We start from the raw sequence: 15885 nt of genomic DNA, 5'->3' as shown, positions 1-15885 counted from the left end.
ATAGTTCAATGTACTATGATTAATGTGTAACCACTACTTCTTTATTGTGGGAAGCATGGTTGGTCATGTCTGAGTATAATTAAGTGCTAGACTGGTGTTTTGAGGAGAATTGTCACGTAGGGAAGAGCCAGCTATTGGCTCTTCCGCAGCTAAGATGGTTTTCTATCACTCGTATTTTTGAGTTCATTCCATAGTTTGTGTAAACGGCGCAAGATCAAGTTTTTATAAACAAGGTTATACATGTATAGAAGTTTTTGGTCAGCCATTCAGCTATTGGTCTGTTCACGTCATTCATATTTTACTCCTGCCCATCACTGCATATATCATGAGGCGATGGTTCAGCCCACTTGACTGTTTTGCATTGTGAGTCATTTTGCCAAATCACATTTATAGCCGCTGTAAACCGTGCACTCAGTGCCGGGACTTGTGCATCAACCTATTCTTCCAATGTTTTTTCCAATTACTGGATAGTAATTGACAAACTCTGGTTGAATGGAAGCTCAGGACTGTAGGAGATTCTACTGCGCAGAGCACAAGAGTGGGCAAATCGCTTCAACCCATTTACAAGGGCTGAATGAAGAAATTCCTTGGCACCAGCTCAACTAGATGTGATGCACATTCTGTTGTGTGTAGGGCAGAGATCTAATTGTTCCTGGTCCCAATGCCATACATCATGATATTGATCTACCATGTCACGTTTATACTTTCCCTATAATCATCAAGAAGGTCTGGATTACCAGAAATAAGATTGAATCCCCGATTTACATCTCTTTAGACTGTCTGTACTTTCAAACCTCTTATTGCTTTTATATACATGCGTTTTTGTCTTATGCTTTCATTATTTTGAAGATCATATAGGGCTCTTAAAGTCTTTTTTTTTTTTTTTTTTCTTCTTTTTTTTTTTTTGGAGGGGGGGGTGGGTATACACAACTTGAGTAACTTTTAACGAGACTTGGACTATACACAACTACCCACACTGATGCATGCACCTCTGGCTTTGGCAGTCAAAATGGCTGCTCGAGCACAACCTTTTGGCGGCGGGAACTCCCCGGCGTTGTCTGGCAGCATCAGACTCCTGGATTTGTAAGTGGGGTGACCTAGGGCTTTTTATTCCTTAAAAGGGTTGGGACCCTAAACTTATTATACTCTTTATTGTTTTTACCACCCATACAAGGTTGTAACGCGAAGGGCATTTTCTTTTAAGTATGGGTACAAGTAAGGAGACTATCGCATTGCTCTAGTTTGAGACAAATTTCGTGGTAGTGAATTATCTAAGTATTAATCCATCCCAAAAAACAATGGGAGATGCTATGAATATCTATGTACCTATAATCACTTGGTGACAACAGAGCAACTACCCCAGTAAGATTAGTCTACTTTTTTTTACTACTTGTATGCATGTTTGGTTTTAAATCCAAGCAAAAAAACTAGATATTTTTAGCAAGTTATATTTAATTTTTTTATTTTAGTTTTTTCAGAAGTGAATTTTTGCAGCCTCTTCTGAATTTGTCGTGGGTTGTACTATTTCTGAGACTAGTTTTCCCAGTACATGTGAGTGTGCATGCTACTCCACTTGAACATGACTTAATCAGTGAGATGTATCAATGTTGTAGGTCATGTTTACTGTCTAGAGTGAATTCCTATATGGCATTTTATCAGGTTTTTCCTCCATGGAGAATTATCTGGGTTAAGGATATGTAAGGAGTTATACTTTTTTTTGTAACTACGTTGGTATCTAATTTTAGATTAGTTACGGTTGCAGAAGACAGCAAATTGTTTAGCTTCTTCCTAGTAGTGAAGCTGATGGCATTTTAGTAACCAGAGACTGTAGGTCCTGAAGGCAATCTATCTCCCCACACTGCATCATATACCATGGTGTGAATTGCACTGTATGTTGGCAAATCTACTGTTTATAAGTTACAGCTCCCCATTAGAAGTTTGGCAGTTGCATAAGAATTCCAAAGAATCATTCATTTTATCTCTGATTTTTCCTACTGCCGTCTTCAGGCATACCCTTGTCAATTAACCAATGGTGCCATGTGTTTGCACCAGGGACATGCAAAACATTACCCCCTGCAATGGGAACATGTCCATAACTGATGGAAGGGCCAGTGGTGTCCTCAATGTGCTTCAAATCTGGTGTATGCTATCCTGCCCTGTATGGTCCAATGTATGATGCCTACCCACCAATGTCTGACCATAGTTAATGTTCCATGTGTCCATAGTTTTCCGTATTCATCCCTCTCGGGGTCCTGGTTTGCATCTTGAGTCCAGTTGACTAAAGCTTGCAGATCCTGTTCCTTTGCTTTCTGGACTTGGTCTAAGCGAAGTAATCTTAACCGATTCCTATTGTGGTCATGAGCTGTTTGAAAGTGCCTTGCCACTGAATATGCTGCCTCTCCATTGGTTATCACATGTATATGCTCAGTAATTTGTGTGTTTTTTGTTCTTTTTTTCATGCACTGCTTTGTCTGTTGCACTGACATAAGACATTCTACAAACTCCAATACAGTTCCGCAAATTTATAAATTAGTTTTTGTCTCTTGCCCTGGAAACTCAAGTCTTCTACTTTGGTACACTGACAAGCTTTACAGCAAGTACAAGGACAGAATCCTGTTTTTTTGGTTTGTAAAATGGCTATGAACTAGCAGATCCTTAAGGGAGGTGTCTGTTGGTCACCTGGGGTGCAGCCAATTAACTATGGCCTATAACCTGATCATCTGTAATATCTAACAGTTCATTAAAATATTGTAGAACTGAGGCTTGTAATCCACCATGTCACATCTTTTCTGCTCCTTCTGGCTACAATTCTTTACCAGCAGCTCTCACCTAACAATTGGCTGGACCTTGTTTGCTGGCTGGGTATTTTACAAGAGTACCCTCTCGACTCAACCTGCTTAGTGCGTCTGCCTGTGCATGTTCAGTGGGCGAGTAACAGTTGCATTTAATACGCAACAACTTGCCATACTGTATACTCTTGATCAGACTGCATGGGTGGCTTCTAGCATGCAGGATTGAATTCCCAGCTGTCTGCAGACCATGCTTTTTAGGAAACAATCCTTCTTTCTGCACTTGGGCTTAAGTCTAAAAGGTACTGAATAATTGCTAATCTGGCTGGTAAAATGCAGATTGAAGATGTTGTTCAATTTACCAATGTACCCCTCTTAGCTGCTTCATGGGAGCACCTCCAAACTAAAAACAGATCATCAATCTAGCGTGTCCAAAGGGCGAAGCTTTCAACCATTCATCATTCTCTTCCACCCAGGCCACGCGCATCTCCCACCAGCCCACAAATAATAGTAGCTGGGTCAAAGCACACTACTATTTAGAGCCCTTGCCTCTGATAGTTGTCCTGCAACGAAATGTTCTGATGTAGGCAGAATAAAATCCTCTCTAAAATCATTGTTGTTACTGGTACGGGAGTGGACCACTGTTCCAAAAAAATCTACTGCCTTAAGACCCTGATCATGTAAAATACACATGTATAAACATGGTTATCAACAAACTTTTCCTCCCATTGAATAGACTCAATTATCATGGAGTCATGAGCCTTTCTCCTTACGGAAGAACAGGAAAGACCACAGAAGTTGATGCATTCTCCAGAAGACCTTATTTAGATATAATCGGACGTCCTAGTGAAACTTCAGCATTTTTGTGTACTTTTGGGTACAAGGTAGAACTTTGGGATGCGTGGATGTTCCACTTTGAGAATTTAATAACCCTCCAAGTCCAGGGATTTCTGACTTCACCAACAGCTCGTAAAAAGCGTGTACACCATGTAGCATGGCCTTGTGATCAATTGATAGACCCCATGTTCTGTCAGGGCATCCAAGAATGAAATTAATATATTCGGATAGCTCTAGGCAGTTAATCTTCATATTGCTGGTGATGTGTAGTATACACTAATTTATGGTTAAAACTAAACTCCCGTTTGTGCTGTTCCGGGGTGCTGCTTCTCAAAGAATATGGAGAGATCTGGGGCTAGGCCATGACTTTTCAGTGGTGCTTGGTGATATCAAACTGTTCTGCACTTTCCTTTCCGGGAATGGGTCTGTCTGGATCAGGGAGAATCCTTTATCAGAGGAGTCTCAAACGTAAATGGACTACCTGGGTCCGTAATGTCCTCTAACCAGGTTTGAGAAGCCTCCTTATGGAAGAAAGGCTGACCAGCAGAGCAAACGGGCTTAAGAACAATTGCTATAGCATTCTGTCAAGAACAAGGCAATCGTCCTAAACTGGGACTTGAGCGACTGCCTCCATGTAAACGAGAACTCTCAAAGCTTTTATGGCAGAAAAACAAATGCCAACAGCACTCCCACCACTCAGATGAGCTTTGCAGTGCTGGAAGTACTCTAGCCCTTAAACTACTGGTCACGGACTAACAGACTGAATCTTAGTCCTTGAGAAACTGGAAACTTAGGACTGTAGCATGTGTCCGTGACCATCACAAGCACTCATGAACCACATCCTGCTAGCAGCAAGGATATCACACTTGGAGCAAAACCAAACATTTCTGGCAGTGAGGGAAGCTCTTCCCTTATAGCTGTCTTGAAGCCAAAAGAATCCCTCTGGTGCCCGCAACTGTAGGATTTTTGCCTTTATGCTTTGGTCGAGACGTGCGTCTTCGCACTGGTGAGGTAATGGAAAGAAAGTTAAGAGTTGGCCCCTGCACAAGAATTATCTGTAATGTAACATTCATATATGTACACTTACTGATTGTTACATTTCCCAACTCAGGAGGACTTAATGTGGTTGGTTTAAAAAATTATTTCAGCTTGGTACCCTGGTCAATTGAGCCAATGAGACCGCAAGCTGTCTTGTTGGATAAGTGAAAGTGGGTAGGAGCGCACTGCTTGCATGTAACAGCACTATTGCCCCATAGTGTCTTGGTAGTTGTAGTTCAGTTTTTCAAAAAGTTCATATTTTTCCGCTAATGCTGTCTTTCGAAATCGTATCTCTAGACACCATTGTTTCGGGATTCCTCCCTCATCAGACTATATATGGGTTGCTGAACATGCTGCCAATTTTCTCCGGTATAATCCCACTCATAGCTTGCAGGCGTGCCAAAGCTTGTCTGCTTGGGGGCGGCTCATGAGCCTTTAATCAGTGAAAGGGGGTAGGAGCGCACTGAGGTAGGAATCCCCAAACACTGGTGTTTAGGGATATTATTTTGAAAGACTGCATTAGCTCAAAAATATGAACTTTGTGTGAAACTGAATGAAAACTAACAAGCTGCTATGGGGTAATGGTGCGGTTACATGCTAGTAGTGCACTCTACCCACTTTCACGGTCTTGTTGGATGAGACTTATTGTAAGCTTACAGCCTTACCATTGAGTAGCTTCACTGTAGTCAATTTCCTTGGTTATTGGATAGCTTGCATTACCCCCTTTTTGTCCCGCCCCTGGAGCATTGTCTCTTTACAATGCTTTAGATTGGCTGACTTGTATCCTTCCTTTGATCACATTTCGAGATTTGTTTTAATATTGAACACTTATGGCATTGCTTCTCTCTCCCTAGTGTCCACACCCTCTGTGCTATGTTGCTACCCAGCTTGACTGTGTGCAGCAAGAGGAATGTTTGCTCCTGTATGGCTGAAGAGCAGACTTTGGAAGGCAGGCGATTACATTTAAATCACCCACAAATATTGCATTTGGGGCACAAGCTTTGGCAGACGTGCTTTTATGGCATTACAGGGAAGGACCATCTGCTGCATTCTCAGCTGACAACTGAGGCAGAAGATCTACTTAGCATGACACTTCACCTGGAGGCCCATACATTTCTTCTTTAGGCAAGTACAGGGGAGCAAATGGCTGAAACCTAGGGAACGTAAGTTATTCCTTGGCAAGCCGTTCCCTTTTATTCTGACATTCACATTTCCCCAAACACCACCCCAAATCCCCCCGTCTGTTTTGAGTGACAACGTGGTTGCGACCTAAGCTATGAAATTGATAAACCTGGTCTATGTACAGTTTTGAGATGCATAACATGTTCGTGCCCATAGGGTTTGAGAGGAACATTTTTACAGACATATTGGCTAACCCCACAGCTTGGCACTCCTATAGTAGATGAGACCGGCTTGCTTTGTCAATTCTTGTAACTGGTTGAACAAAACCAGGTGTTCAGGTTTTAACCAGTTATTGTCATTTTCTGTTTTTATGCGTATCTGGTACCAATGATCCTCCGGCAGGAGTGAGTGATGAGAGGAATGGGTTTCTATTTGCATGTCAGGTAAACGGGCATTGTCCTCGGCTGCTAGCCAGATTAGGCAGTCCAGGTTCCAAACTGTTATTTCACCAGAGTTTGTGCCAATGCTGCTGCACATAAGTGACTCTGTACCTCCTTTTTCTCTTACCCTCTATATCCAGACGGGAGAGCTGGTATCCCTGTCCCAGCAGATGCTCATAGACTGCACCTGGGGCTTTGGCAACAATGCCTGTGATGGTGGAGAGGAGTGGCGGGCCTACGAGTGGATCATGAAGCATGGCGGCATCGCAACTGCAGAATCCTATGGTTCCTACATGGGGCAGGTGAGCTGGAGCAGGGATCTGGATGAGATGAAGTAGTATCTTGAGATCAATGAGGGACACAGATGGCTATGGAAGTGCTCCTTCAGTCTCCACCCATGTGTTGCTGTGCACTGATGTAAGGTGCATATTGTAGAATGTCAAACAAGGACCTCTTGCTACTAATGTAGATTCCTAGGGTAGGGAAAATACAATAATGGAAGACAAAACCCCTAGGCAACAATTGGTCCAAGCAATATATAAGACCTAATCCAACAGACCTATTGGGGACTCAGTGTACACTTAAATACATTATAACCATTGATAGTACAAATTCATTTCAATTATCATGGAGAATGTCTAAATAATTCCACAAACCTAGTGCTAAACAGTAACATCACAATTAACTCACAAGGTGGACAAAAGAGAACAATCAACAGACGTACATTTTGATTGAACACCGATATGACAGTGATTTTTCTACAGAAAAATCAAAAATAAGCAGAATGACTCAAATGGACTAAGATTTTAATCGAGTGGCTGGTTGATAAATGTTCTTGTTATCCAAGTTGCATAAAGGCCTGGGGGAGGAATCTTCTGCTGGCTGTGTGCGGTGAGCAATCACTCAGATGTTCTGTTGGCCTTTTAAGGACTGCAGCTGCTTAGGTTCACTGCTCTTGGTCATGTGTTGTGGAAAAATTGCATGTGAAGAATGGGTGGCGGTACTGCCTTTAGGTGCTGCTTTTATAAAGCTTTGCATGTCCAGGATAGGACCCTTACCAAAGTCCTTGCAGGTTAAAGGGGAGGTCTAGTTGCTTCTCCCATGGTTTGGGGTACACACATGCCCCGCATGTGTGGCTGGTCTAAATATTTCAAGAGCTCGTGCCAGCCTCCTAACAGTAGGTGCAAGGATTCACAAGAAACCGAACATTATCTGGGCCCCTACAGCAGACATGTTGTATGCGACCTTGGAACTGCATGGGCTATATTGTTTCAATGTAAGTGATCCTCGGCCGGAAATGGCTAGGAGGTGCCAATAAACTGTAGGATGCTGGGGACTACCATGAGCCGGGAGTGTCTCCACCTGTGGCCAAGCTGAAGACTTTACCGGACCAAGTGAAGATGGGAGTCTGAAGTGGACGGGGTGTTGTGCCTGTGAGGACCTTGCACAGCTGGTGATCAGTGGTTGTTTGAAATTCTTCCAAATGAGTAAACGTTAAAGGAAATGTTAGGTTTTTTTTTTCACATGACCAACCATCCTTGTTGTATTTGTGTTGTGTGCATTTAAACTGTCTGCTTCAGGATACCTTATAGCCATGCATATCGTGGACCGCTCACCTGAGCAGTTCATGTTGTACTGTACCTCTAGTGCAACAAATGGAACTAGCGGGGATTAATCCAGACTGTAACCAAAGGTCTTAATCTTGTTTAGAGGGTGTATGCTCTCAATTACAGCAAAAATACAAACTGAAGGATACAGTGTAGATCCCAGCTGAATTCAGCACTTTAGCAAACTTGTGTGTGCGTTTAACCAGTTGCTGCCATCTGGAAAATACCAACTCCAATTAATACTATCTTTGGCATCTTTCTCTGCATTCCTCATTCACAAACGTTCTGCCACCCTTGAGTTGATGTCAACATCACAAGCCCTGCAAAGGCTCAGGCGTTGGTTGGTGCAGCACCCAGACTACACGTTTGATTGCTGCTCATCAATGGAGGAGGAGTGCATGAAGTGTGTTTTTTAGAACTGGAGACTTAATCATTTTGTTGGGTAACCCTACTTTGTTTCTCCTTAGAATGGATTTTGTCATTATAACCAATCGGAGATGACTGCCAACATTGCCGGCTACATTAATGTTACATCTGGCAACATCACTGCCTTGAAGACTGCCATTTTTAAGAGGGGTCCAGTGGCTGTTAGCATTGATGCTGCTCACAAGTCGTTCTCCTTCTATGCCAATGGGGTGTACTACGAGCCGGAGTGTGGTAAGTCGCAGATCTCATTTTTAAGTGCAAGATGGTACAGTTGAAGCACCAAAAATCTACTTAGTTGGTGCCACCTTGGATATGTGCAAGTGGCATAATGGTCCAGAACATGACCAAAGTAAAGTGGCTTTAATTCAACTTTTTTTGTTCTCGCCCCTATGTTTGAAATGGCCCATTGCAGAGGAATGGCCTGTGTAGTGAGCATGCATGCCACAAGTCTCATATGGCATAGATCTGGTACAAAGCTCAAATTGCTTGTATATTGGGAGTTTGGCATCAGTTCAAATGACTTGTTTGGCGCAGTTACAAGGCTGAATGCTGGGCTTCTGGAAATTGCATGATAATTCAGTCCTAATCAGTCTGAGGAGTAAGCTCTTCCGGGGGTTACCTGTAATCTTTAATCTATCGTTTTCGTGATTGTCAGGAGTGGTGAAACAGATGGGTAATTTAAAATGGTTTCTGACCGGGAAGCTTAATAGGGCATCATCTTTATCATACGTAGGCCTTCTGGTACTTTACTTTGTATGTAGATGGTACAAGAAGTTCTTCTGTTGTGATTTTGTTACTTTGGCATTCAGGCCACAGTTCTACTTGCTGCGATGGTGACCCCCAACGCTAGTGCCATAGGCAAATGCTTTCTATACCTCATGGGTTGGCCAGGTTTGCCTGGTGTTCAGTACACCTGGGACCCCTCACTGACACTGGGATCTCTGAAAAAGCTTAACTCTGACTGAGCCATACACGCCCCTGTCTGCAAGCATGGTGGTAGTCTTAATTGTGTGTGGCAGGGACGGGGATTGAGCAGACTTTGGGGAGCTGTGATCCAAGTAAGTTCAATCGCTGTACAATCCTCTATTCTGAGGGCCAGTGAGTTGTGGAAACTGTAGTAACCTGAAACTCCTTCCACAGCATTTGAAGGGAACTCTGCTCAGCTCTACAGAAAACAAATAAATGTAGCATGTCATATGGTTCCTTGTATTCAAAGTGTTTTTTGGTACATTGACACTTAGAAAGAAGTAAGGTGGGTTTTTGGTTTGTTGCTCCTCTTGTGGGAGGGGGGGGGGATGTGTACGCTAGTGAACATGTCAATCTTAAGTCCAGATTGTGTCTAGTTAATGCTCAATGTTTAAAGGGAGTGTGTGGTTTAACAACTTCGGTTCTGTTCTTGCTGTTAAATGTTTGAATGGTCTCCTTGCCTCTAGGTAACAAGACTGAAAACCTGGACCATGCGGTGCTTGCTGTTGGATATGGTGTGCTGAACGGAGATCCTTACTGGCTGGTGAAGAACTCTTGGTCCACCTACTGGGGCAATGATGGCTATATCCTAATGTCCATGAAGGACAACAACTGTGGTGTGGCCACTGATGCAACCTACCCCACGTTTGACTGATCTCATCGTCTCTGGATGACGGATGAAGTGCTAGGCTTGAGGCAGGAGCCTCCCACAACTTTCCGATCGGGAAGCAGGGGGTGATTCCTTTGAAGGAGTTATTCACACCTCAATCCATGAGTATGTGGCCGAACTTGGTAGTCTGTGGTGTGAGCAACTTTTATGAATACTTTGAATTTGACCACATAGTTCAACTGCACTTGAGACCCATTGAGTTTCCCGTTTCGGCTTTGACTTTATTTGATTCCCATTACTTAAACTACACTGAGTAGTAAATTCAGGTGGCACTTGTACTTCTGTTTTTGTGGACCAGCCTCCAAAGAAAATTGGATTCCTTGGTAGCCTCTTGGGTGGCACACGGCAGACTTTCTCCTTGTTGGCATAGGCTTAAATCAACTGTCTGGCTTTTATTGTGCAGAATGTAAACCTCCCCTCACTTGCACTATTGAGAGGAGCATAGTTTGGTAGGTCTGTCTGGAGAAGCATTTGGGGGTGGGGGGGGGATTGTGAACTTAAACACACTGATGCATTGTATGCCACAGTGTTGCAACATGGCTCTTTAACACAAGCTGCATGTTATATCACTGTACACACTGTTCTCCTACAATTAAACAGTAGAAATTGGGCTAGCTCTTTTCTACAAAAACACGTGTCTCCAATAGATCAATTTATTAAATTGATCCACTGGCCTTTGGGGATGCAGGCAATCCCTGTGCTGTTTCTTTATCCTGTCTGCTAGTATTCATACACCTGCGTTGCAAGTAACCTGGATGAGCAACCGAGGGGCATTGTGGTGCACAACTGGTCTGATCAAGGATGTGTATTTGACATGCAATAAAGCATCCCATGATTGAACAGGAGTTGGTCTGTGTATTTATTCTTATGACTCTTTGGAATGCATTAACCCTGCCCCCGATTGGTCAGCGTTTCTCCTTTCACAGCGAGGGCTGGTTCTCCTGACCTAGCACATGTCTGATCAGGAGTTTATTTGTGGTCAATTATGCAATCAATTTGTTAAGCGCACTACTTACCCTAAAGGGTTTCAAGGTGCTGGAGGTGGGGGGGTGCTGCTACTGGTCAAAGCCAGGTCTTGAGTCTTCTCCTGAAAGTCAGCAGGTCTTTGGTTTGTTGTAGGTAGAGGGGGGCGGGTGTTCCAGATATTGGCGGCGCAGTGGGAGAAAGACCTGGCAGTGCAGTGGGAGAAAGACCTGCCTCCTGAAGTGGTTCTACGGATGCGTGGGACCATGGCCAGTGCGTGGTCAGTGGAGCAGAGTTTCCTGTTGGGTATGTAGAAGGAGAGTCGACAGAGGCTGGGACGTTTTTGTGGAGTGCCTTGTGTGCGTGGATCAGGAGCTTGAAGGAGATTCTTCTGTTGACGGGGAGCCAGTGCAGGTTCCTCAGGTGGGGTGGGTGATGTGGTCACAGCGCGGGATGTTGATCAGGTGTGCAGAGGCATTCTGGATTCTTTACAGTCTGTTGATGAGCCTGGACGGGGCTCTGGTGTAGAGGGCGTTTTGTAGTCTAGTCTGCTGCTGACTAGGGCCTGGGTAACTGTTTTCCTCATGTCTGTCGGGATCCATCTGTAGATCTTGCGGAGCATATGGAGGGTGTTGAAGCAGGTAGAGGAGACTGCGTTGACTTGTTTGGTCATGGTGAGTTTCGAGTAGAGGATGACTCCCAGGTTGCATGCGTGGTTGATAGGAGCTGGGGTGTCTCCAGTGATGCGGGCCACCAGGAATCGTCCCATGCTGAGGGGTTGGGCCTGAGGATGAGTATCTGTCTTGTCTGAGTTCAGCTTAAGTCGGCTTTCCTTCATCCAGTCGGCAACGGCCTTCATTCCTAGGTGGAGGTTGGATTTGGTGGGGGGTGGTCCTTGGTGAGACCCACCTTATTCTGGATGAGGGAAGGGGGTGGCACTGGCACCATCTGCACTGCAGCTGTGAATGAGCAAAGAAAGTACAGTTCACCAGAAATCCTTCTTGCTTCAGGTTCTGACAAACTGCTTGAAGGTCCTTGTTATGATCTTACACCTTCCCCCCCCCCCCCCCGACCACCATGTTCCAAGCAGTAAGTACCACAATGTCTGCCCTAAATGCTAACCTAGAAATCTGTGTTCCACTCCGACCCTCTCCCCGCTGCACTGCTCAAAGAGAAGCCTCTTTGGCTATGAGATGGCAGCTTCATCATAGTCTATTGGGCATAGCCCTTTTTCTCAGGGCGTAGCTGCAATGGGTTGGGGGGGGGGGGGGGGTTGTGGCTTGGGGTGCTACACATCCCAATAAATGTATTTTATAAATAGTTGGGTACGGGTGCTTTCAGGCCGGTATTGTGAGGTCTGTCGCGGCTCACCTGTTTTACATACACACAACTACTTTCCTGTTCTGAAGAGTTTTTTTTTATTTTTTAAATCTTCATTTTAGAAAATGGGTTATAAGTAATCTTAATGCCACTACTCCATTTCCACTGCTCCTTAAGCCGCCCCTCATGCTCTGCTTCATATGTTAACATACTATGCCAGCGTGATTGTTGCAAAATAGAAGTTAATGTAGTTCACTACTATGCCTGCCTTACCACTTGCTAGTGAAGGCAGCCGCCACTGCCTTATGTATTAATGAGCACAAGAAAAACTGACATTAGCATCATGGAATGAGTGTCTTTGAGGACCCTTCACCATAAGGGAAAACAAATAGTTCAACTCAATCGCTGCCAGATCTCGAAGCACGCAATAGTACAAGACTCGAATGCTGCACTAATCCTGCTAGCTGGATCCGCGCAGGGAAGGTGGTCCTGGTTCCACTCTTACCTAAAGGTCTCACTGCAGACCAGGATCAACCCTCCCCATGAGTACACCTGCTATGCCTAGAGGTACCAGTGGTGCCTTAGTGACCCTCCCAATGTCTCTCCATTGTACATAGTGACTGCCAGCTCACATGATGAGCCTGAGGCGTGGGCCTCCTCCAGCAATCACAACTTTGATTTCCCTTTCACTGCCTCCCTCCTTGGGCTCCTCGTGTTGCAAAGCTCTCCTCCTGCCTCTGTGGAGTGCTGACATCCCATCTCCTGACTATAGTGGATTTCAGAAAGTTTAAAAAAAAATCCTATTGACCCTTTAGGTGAGGATCCACGTGGGCATCAGTGGAATGGGACCAACTAGTGGTCTTGTTTATGTGCAAGCCTCGGCGGGAATAATTTTTTTTTTGTGTGGTCCCCCAAACAGGACCTAAAATAGCTAAACCTCGAATTTGTTTTCATTGGAGTAATATACCTCATCGCTCATTATTTAGCAGAACCTCTGTCAAGATAACAAGATGTTGCGCACTGAAGCAGAACATTTCTAATAAAGCAAGGAGTTTGTCTGCTTACCTTTAGGTGGTTCATCCCTCTTTTGATTGAGGAAGCTTGTGGCTCAAAGGTCTCAACGATGATTCTGCCACTTGCAGTATTGTGATGGTAACTGATCGCTGGCCTGAGGACGTGGTAGTCCATATTTTCCAACAAAGTTGAAGGGATCGAAGTTGCAGCAAACTGATATGGTTAAGCGGGGACTTTGAGGTCCATACATACCTCTTGGTAACAAAAGGGCTGACTCTCATCCTAGTGCTTAAGAGTCACATATCCACACTGGTAGAGTTGATGACTTTAGCTGTCTCTTCACACCTTGTCCTGTATTGAATCCGCTCGCGCGCCTGCAGTTCCTGTGCTACTAATGTAAAGTTTTGTTACATGTTCACCTGGACAGCAGAAACGAGGGAGTTAGGAATGTCCAAAGCAAATGTGTGTTCTGTGAGAAATGCTTCTGTGGAAAAGTCCCATGCCATCATCTTCAGGCTGGCCTACTCAGTATAAATGTATTCTGACTAAAGTTTTGTCGCATTTAAAAGGGTTTCACAAAAACTACTTCCCAGTCAGTCTGCTGACCCGGTCTAATTTGTTATTGAAGGTCTTCAGAAATGAAGTTGTTCTGGTCCCAGGTGTAAAAGACTGTCAGTCTGGCTGGCCTACAGGGCAATTGGGCAGTGCCCAATGGTCTGGTCAGTGCATGTTTTTGTTTTTGCAGATTATGTGCCTGTTTTATGGCCAGTCTAACTGATTTCAATTATAGTACCAAAAGCATTGACTGCAGCAAACCAGTGCATGTTGTCTCCTCATGGTATGGCATATTTACAAATTAATCTGGCCTGGTTTTCAAATGTGGGCCACTGTTTTGGGCTATCTCCCTCGCTAATGGAGGGTCACTTATTTGGTGGACTTTTTTGTGTATTTACAGAATTGGAGTCCCTGGTACTACCTTGTATTCTGAGTCAATGCTGACTTTAAAGGGGGGGGGGGAGGTGTTTGGCCCACCAGAGGTGTACTTCCTTGCCTTTTATTCAAGGCTATTTTAGGGCGTCAGAAGGGGTATGCAGCAACATGAATTCCCTTTGAACACCAGTAAACCATGTAATGCCAGTTTAAGCATCACCGATGACCTTTTAACGAGGGGGTACCCACAGAAGTCTAGGAGGCCAGTGATGGAAGGAGTGATGTCTCCTCGTGTGTGGACCTGCGGGGATTTAGTTACAAATGTCATGATTTGCAGTACCTGTGATGCGAGCTGTGCGCGAGACGAGATCGGCGAGAGGTGCAATTTGCATTAAAGGTGGCATCCTTTCAAGTCCAGGCTGCAAACTCTCTGGCATTAATCTGGCGGGCTACGGTTAAACAACCGGTCTGACCCGGTTGCCACCGGCTCTGGCTGCTAGCATATGACCCTTGGCCAAAAGACACAGCGCTCGCACAATGGCCTCAGGGCGCTGTGAAAAGCAGCTCCTGCCACTGTCGCACGTGTACTTCATCAGGGCACGGAGGGGAGTGCAGGTGCCCGGTGTGGTCTTTGCAGATTTTATTTAGCACGAACTCGACCCGAAGGTATTGGAGCGATTTACATGAGCACCGGTTGTTACTCATTCAGGCACGGGGCGATTAAGTGATTTGCCCAGAATTCCAATATGTGGACGTGACCCCGAGGCTCGAACTCTGGTTTCAGCACCAAAGTCGGCAATCCAGTCGACGGACCACATCTCCTAGCCCATCTCACCACGTGCAGAACTCAGCAGATGGCTGTCTCGGGGCTGAATTCAGGCGGCCCATCATCCAGCTCTCCAGTAGCACCTGTCAATCAGGGCTACAGGTCCTTGTTTACTAATCTGCGTGAAAATGTTATGGAAGTGATTCTAATTCGTTGTAGAGAGCCACTCGGCCTCTACACTACATTGTATACATGCATCCCCCCCCCCCCACCCATTGAGGCGGGCTCGCCTCCAGGATATAAATAAAGATACGGACGACCGCTCGGGGTCTTTCCGGTTTAACTCACAACTAGCCTACCTGTGCCTCTGTCCGAGCTCAACACGCGTGGCCTGCACCAGGCCACCACACTGGCGACTAGGCCAGAAGTCCCGCTGCGTGCCACCCGCGAGGTGCAGCTGTTACCGCGGCGTCAGTGGAGCCCACCCGAGATGCTCTATCGTGGCCGGAGCTCATCCGGCCTGGCTGTGCGTCCCACCAACGGCGCTCCAGCCGTCCTGCTCCTTCACGCCTACCCACTTGTCTCTCTTCCTGCCGGGAACACGCTCGGGGGCAGGGCGCATTATTTCCTGGCTCCGTGGTGTGCCCGGCGCGCTGCGTCAGCGACACCGGCTGCCTTGCTGAAGCCCCGGGATCCTCTCCTGCAGGAGCCTGCCTCACCATGTGGCTGCCTGGGTGCCCCGCCCCCGATGTCAGTGGCGTGGAGGCCGCGTGTTCTAGCGCACTGGGAGGTGACTGACTGGCAGGCAGCCAAGACGACCTGAGGGAACGTGTGCAGTCTCTCCTTTAAACAAGCATTGGCGAATGCTGGAAACCCTGCTTCCAACAAACATTGGCAACGGCAAATCCCCATCTGCTGCTGTGAGATCCCTCTGGTTGGCTGGACGTCACCGGCTGGGTGTGGGGGTGTTCTACCCTCCCTGCCTGCTGCCAGGAGC

The 15885-nt window shown here is 45.6% G+C and overlaps 1 protein-coding gene across 1 annotated transcript in view; it reads left to right on the top strand.

Annotated features, from left to right (window-relative positions):
* Positions 1-10735, top strand: part of LOC146861377 (digestive cysteine proteinase 2-like) — a 58639-nt gene extending 47904 nt beyond the window's left edge. The window contains exons 9-11 of the mRNA XM_085645681.1: positions 6367-6528; positions 8301-8490; positions 9693-10735. Of these exons, the coding sequence (XP_085501807.1) occupies positions 6367-6528; positions 8301-8490; positions 9693-9880 (540 nt within the window). The 3' untranslated portion in view covers positions 9881-10735. The remainder of the gene's footprint in view (positions 1-6366; positions 6529-8300; positions 8491-9692) is intronic.
* The last annotated feature ends 5150 nt before the right edge of the window (positions 10736-15885 follow it).

Source organism: Triturus cristatus, chromosome 3_1, assembly GCF_964204655.1.
Source record: "Triturus cristatus chromosome 3_1, aTriCri1.1, whole genome shotgun sequence".
NCBI lineage: Eukaryota > Metazoa > Chordata > Amphibia > Caudata > Salamandridae > Triturus > Triturus cristatus.
The sequence above is the reverse complement of the archived record's forward strand: the minus strand, read 5'-3'. Positions and strand labels throughout refer to the sequence as shown.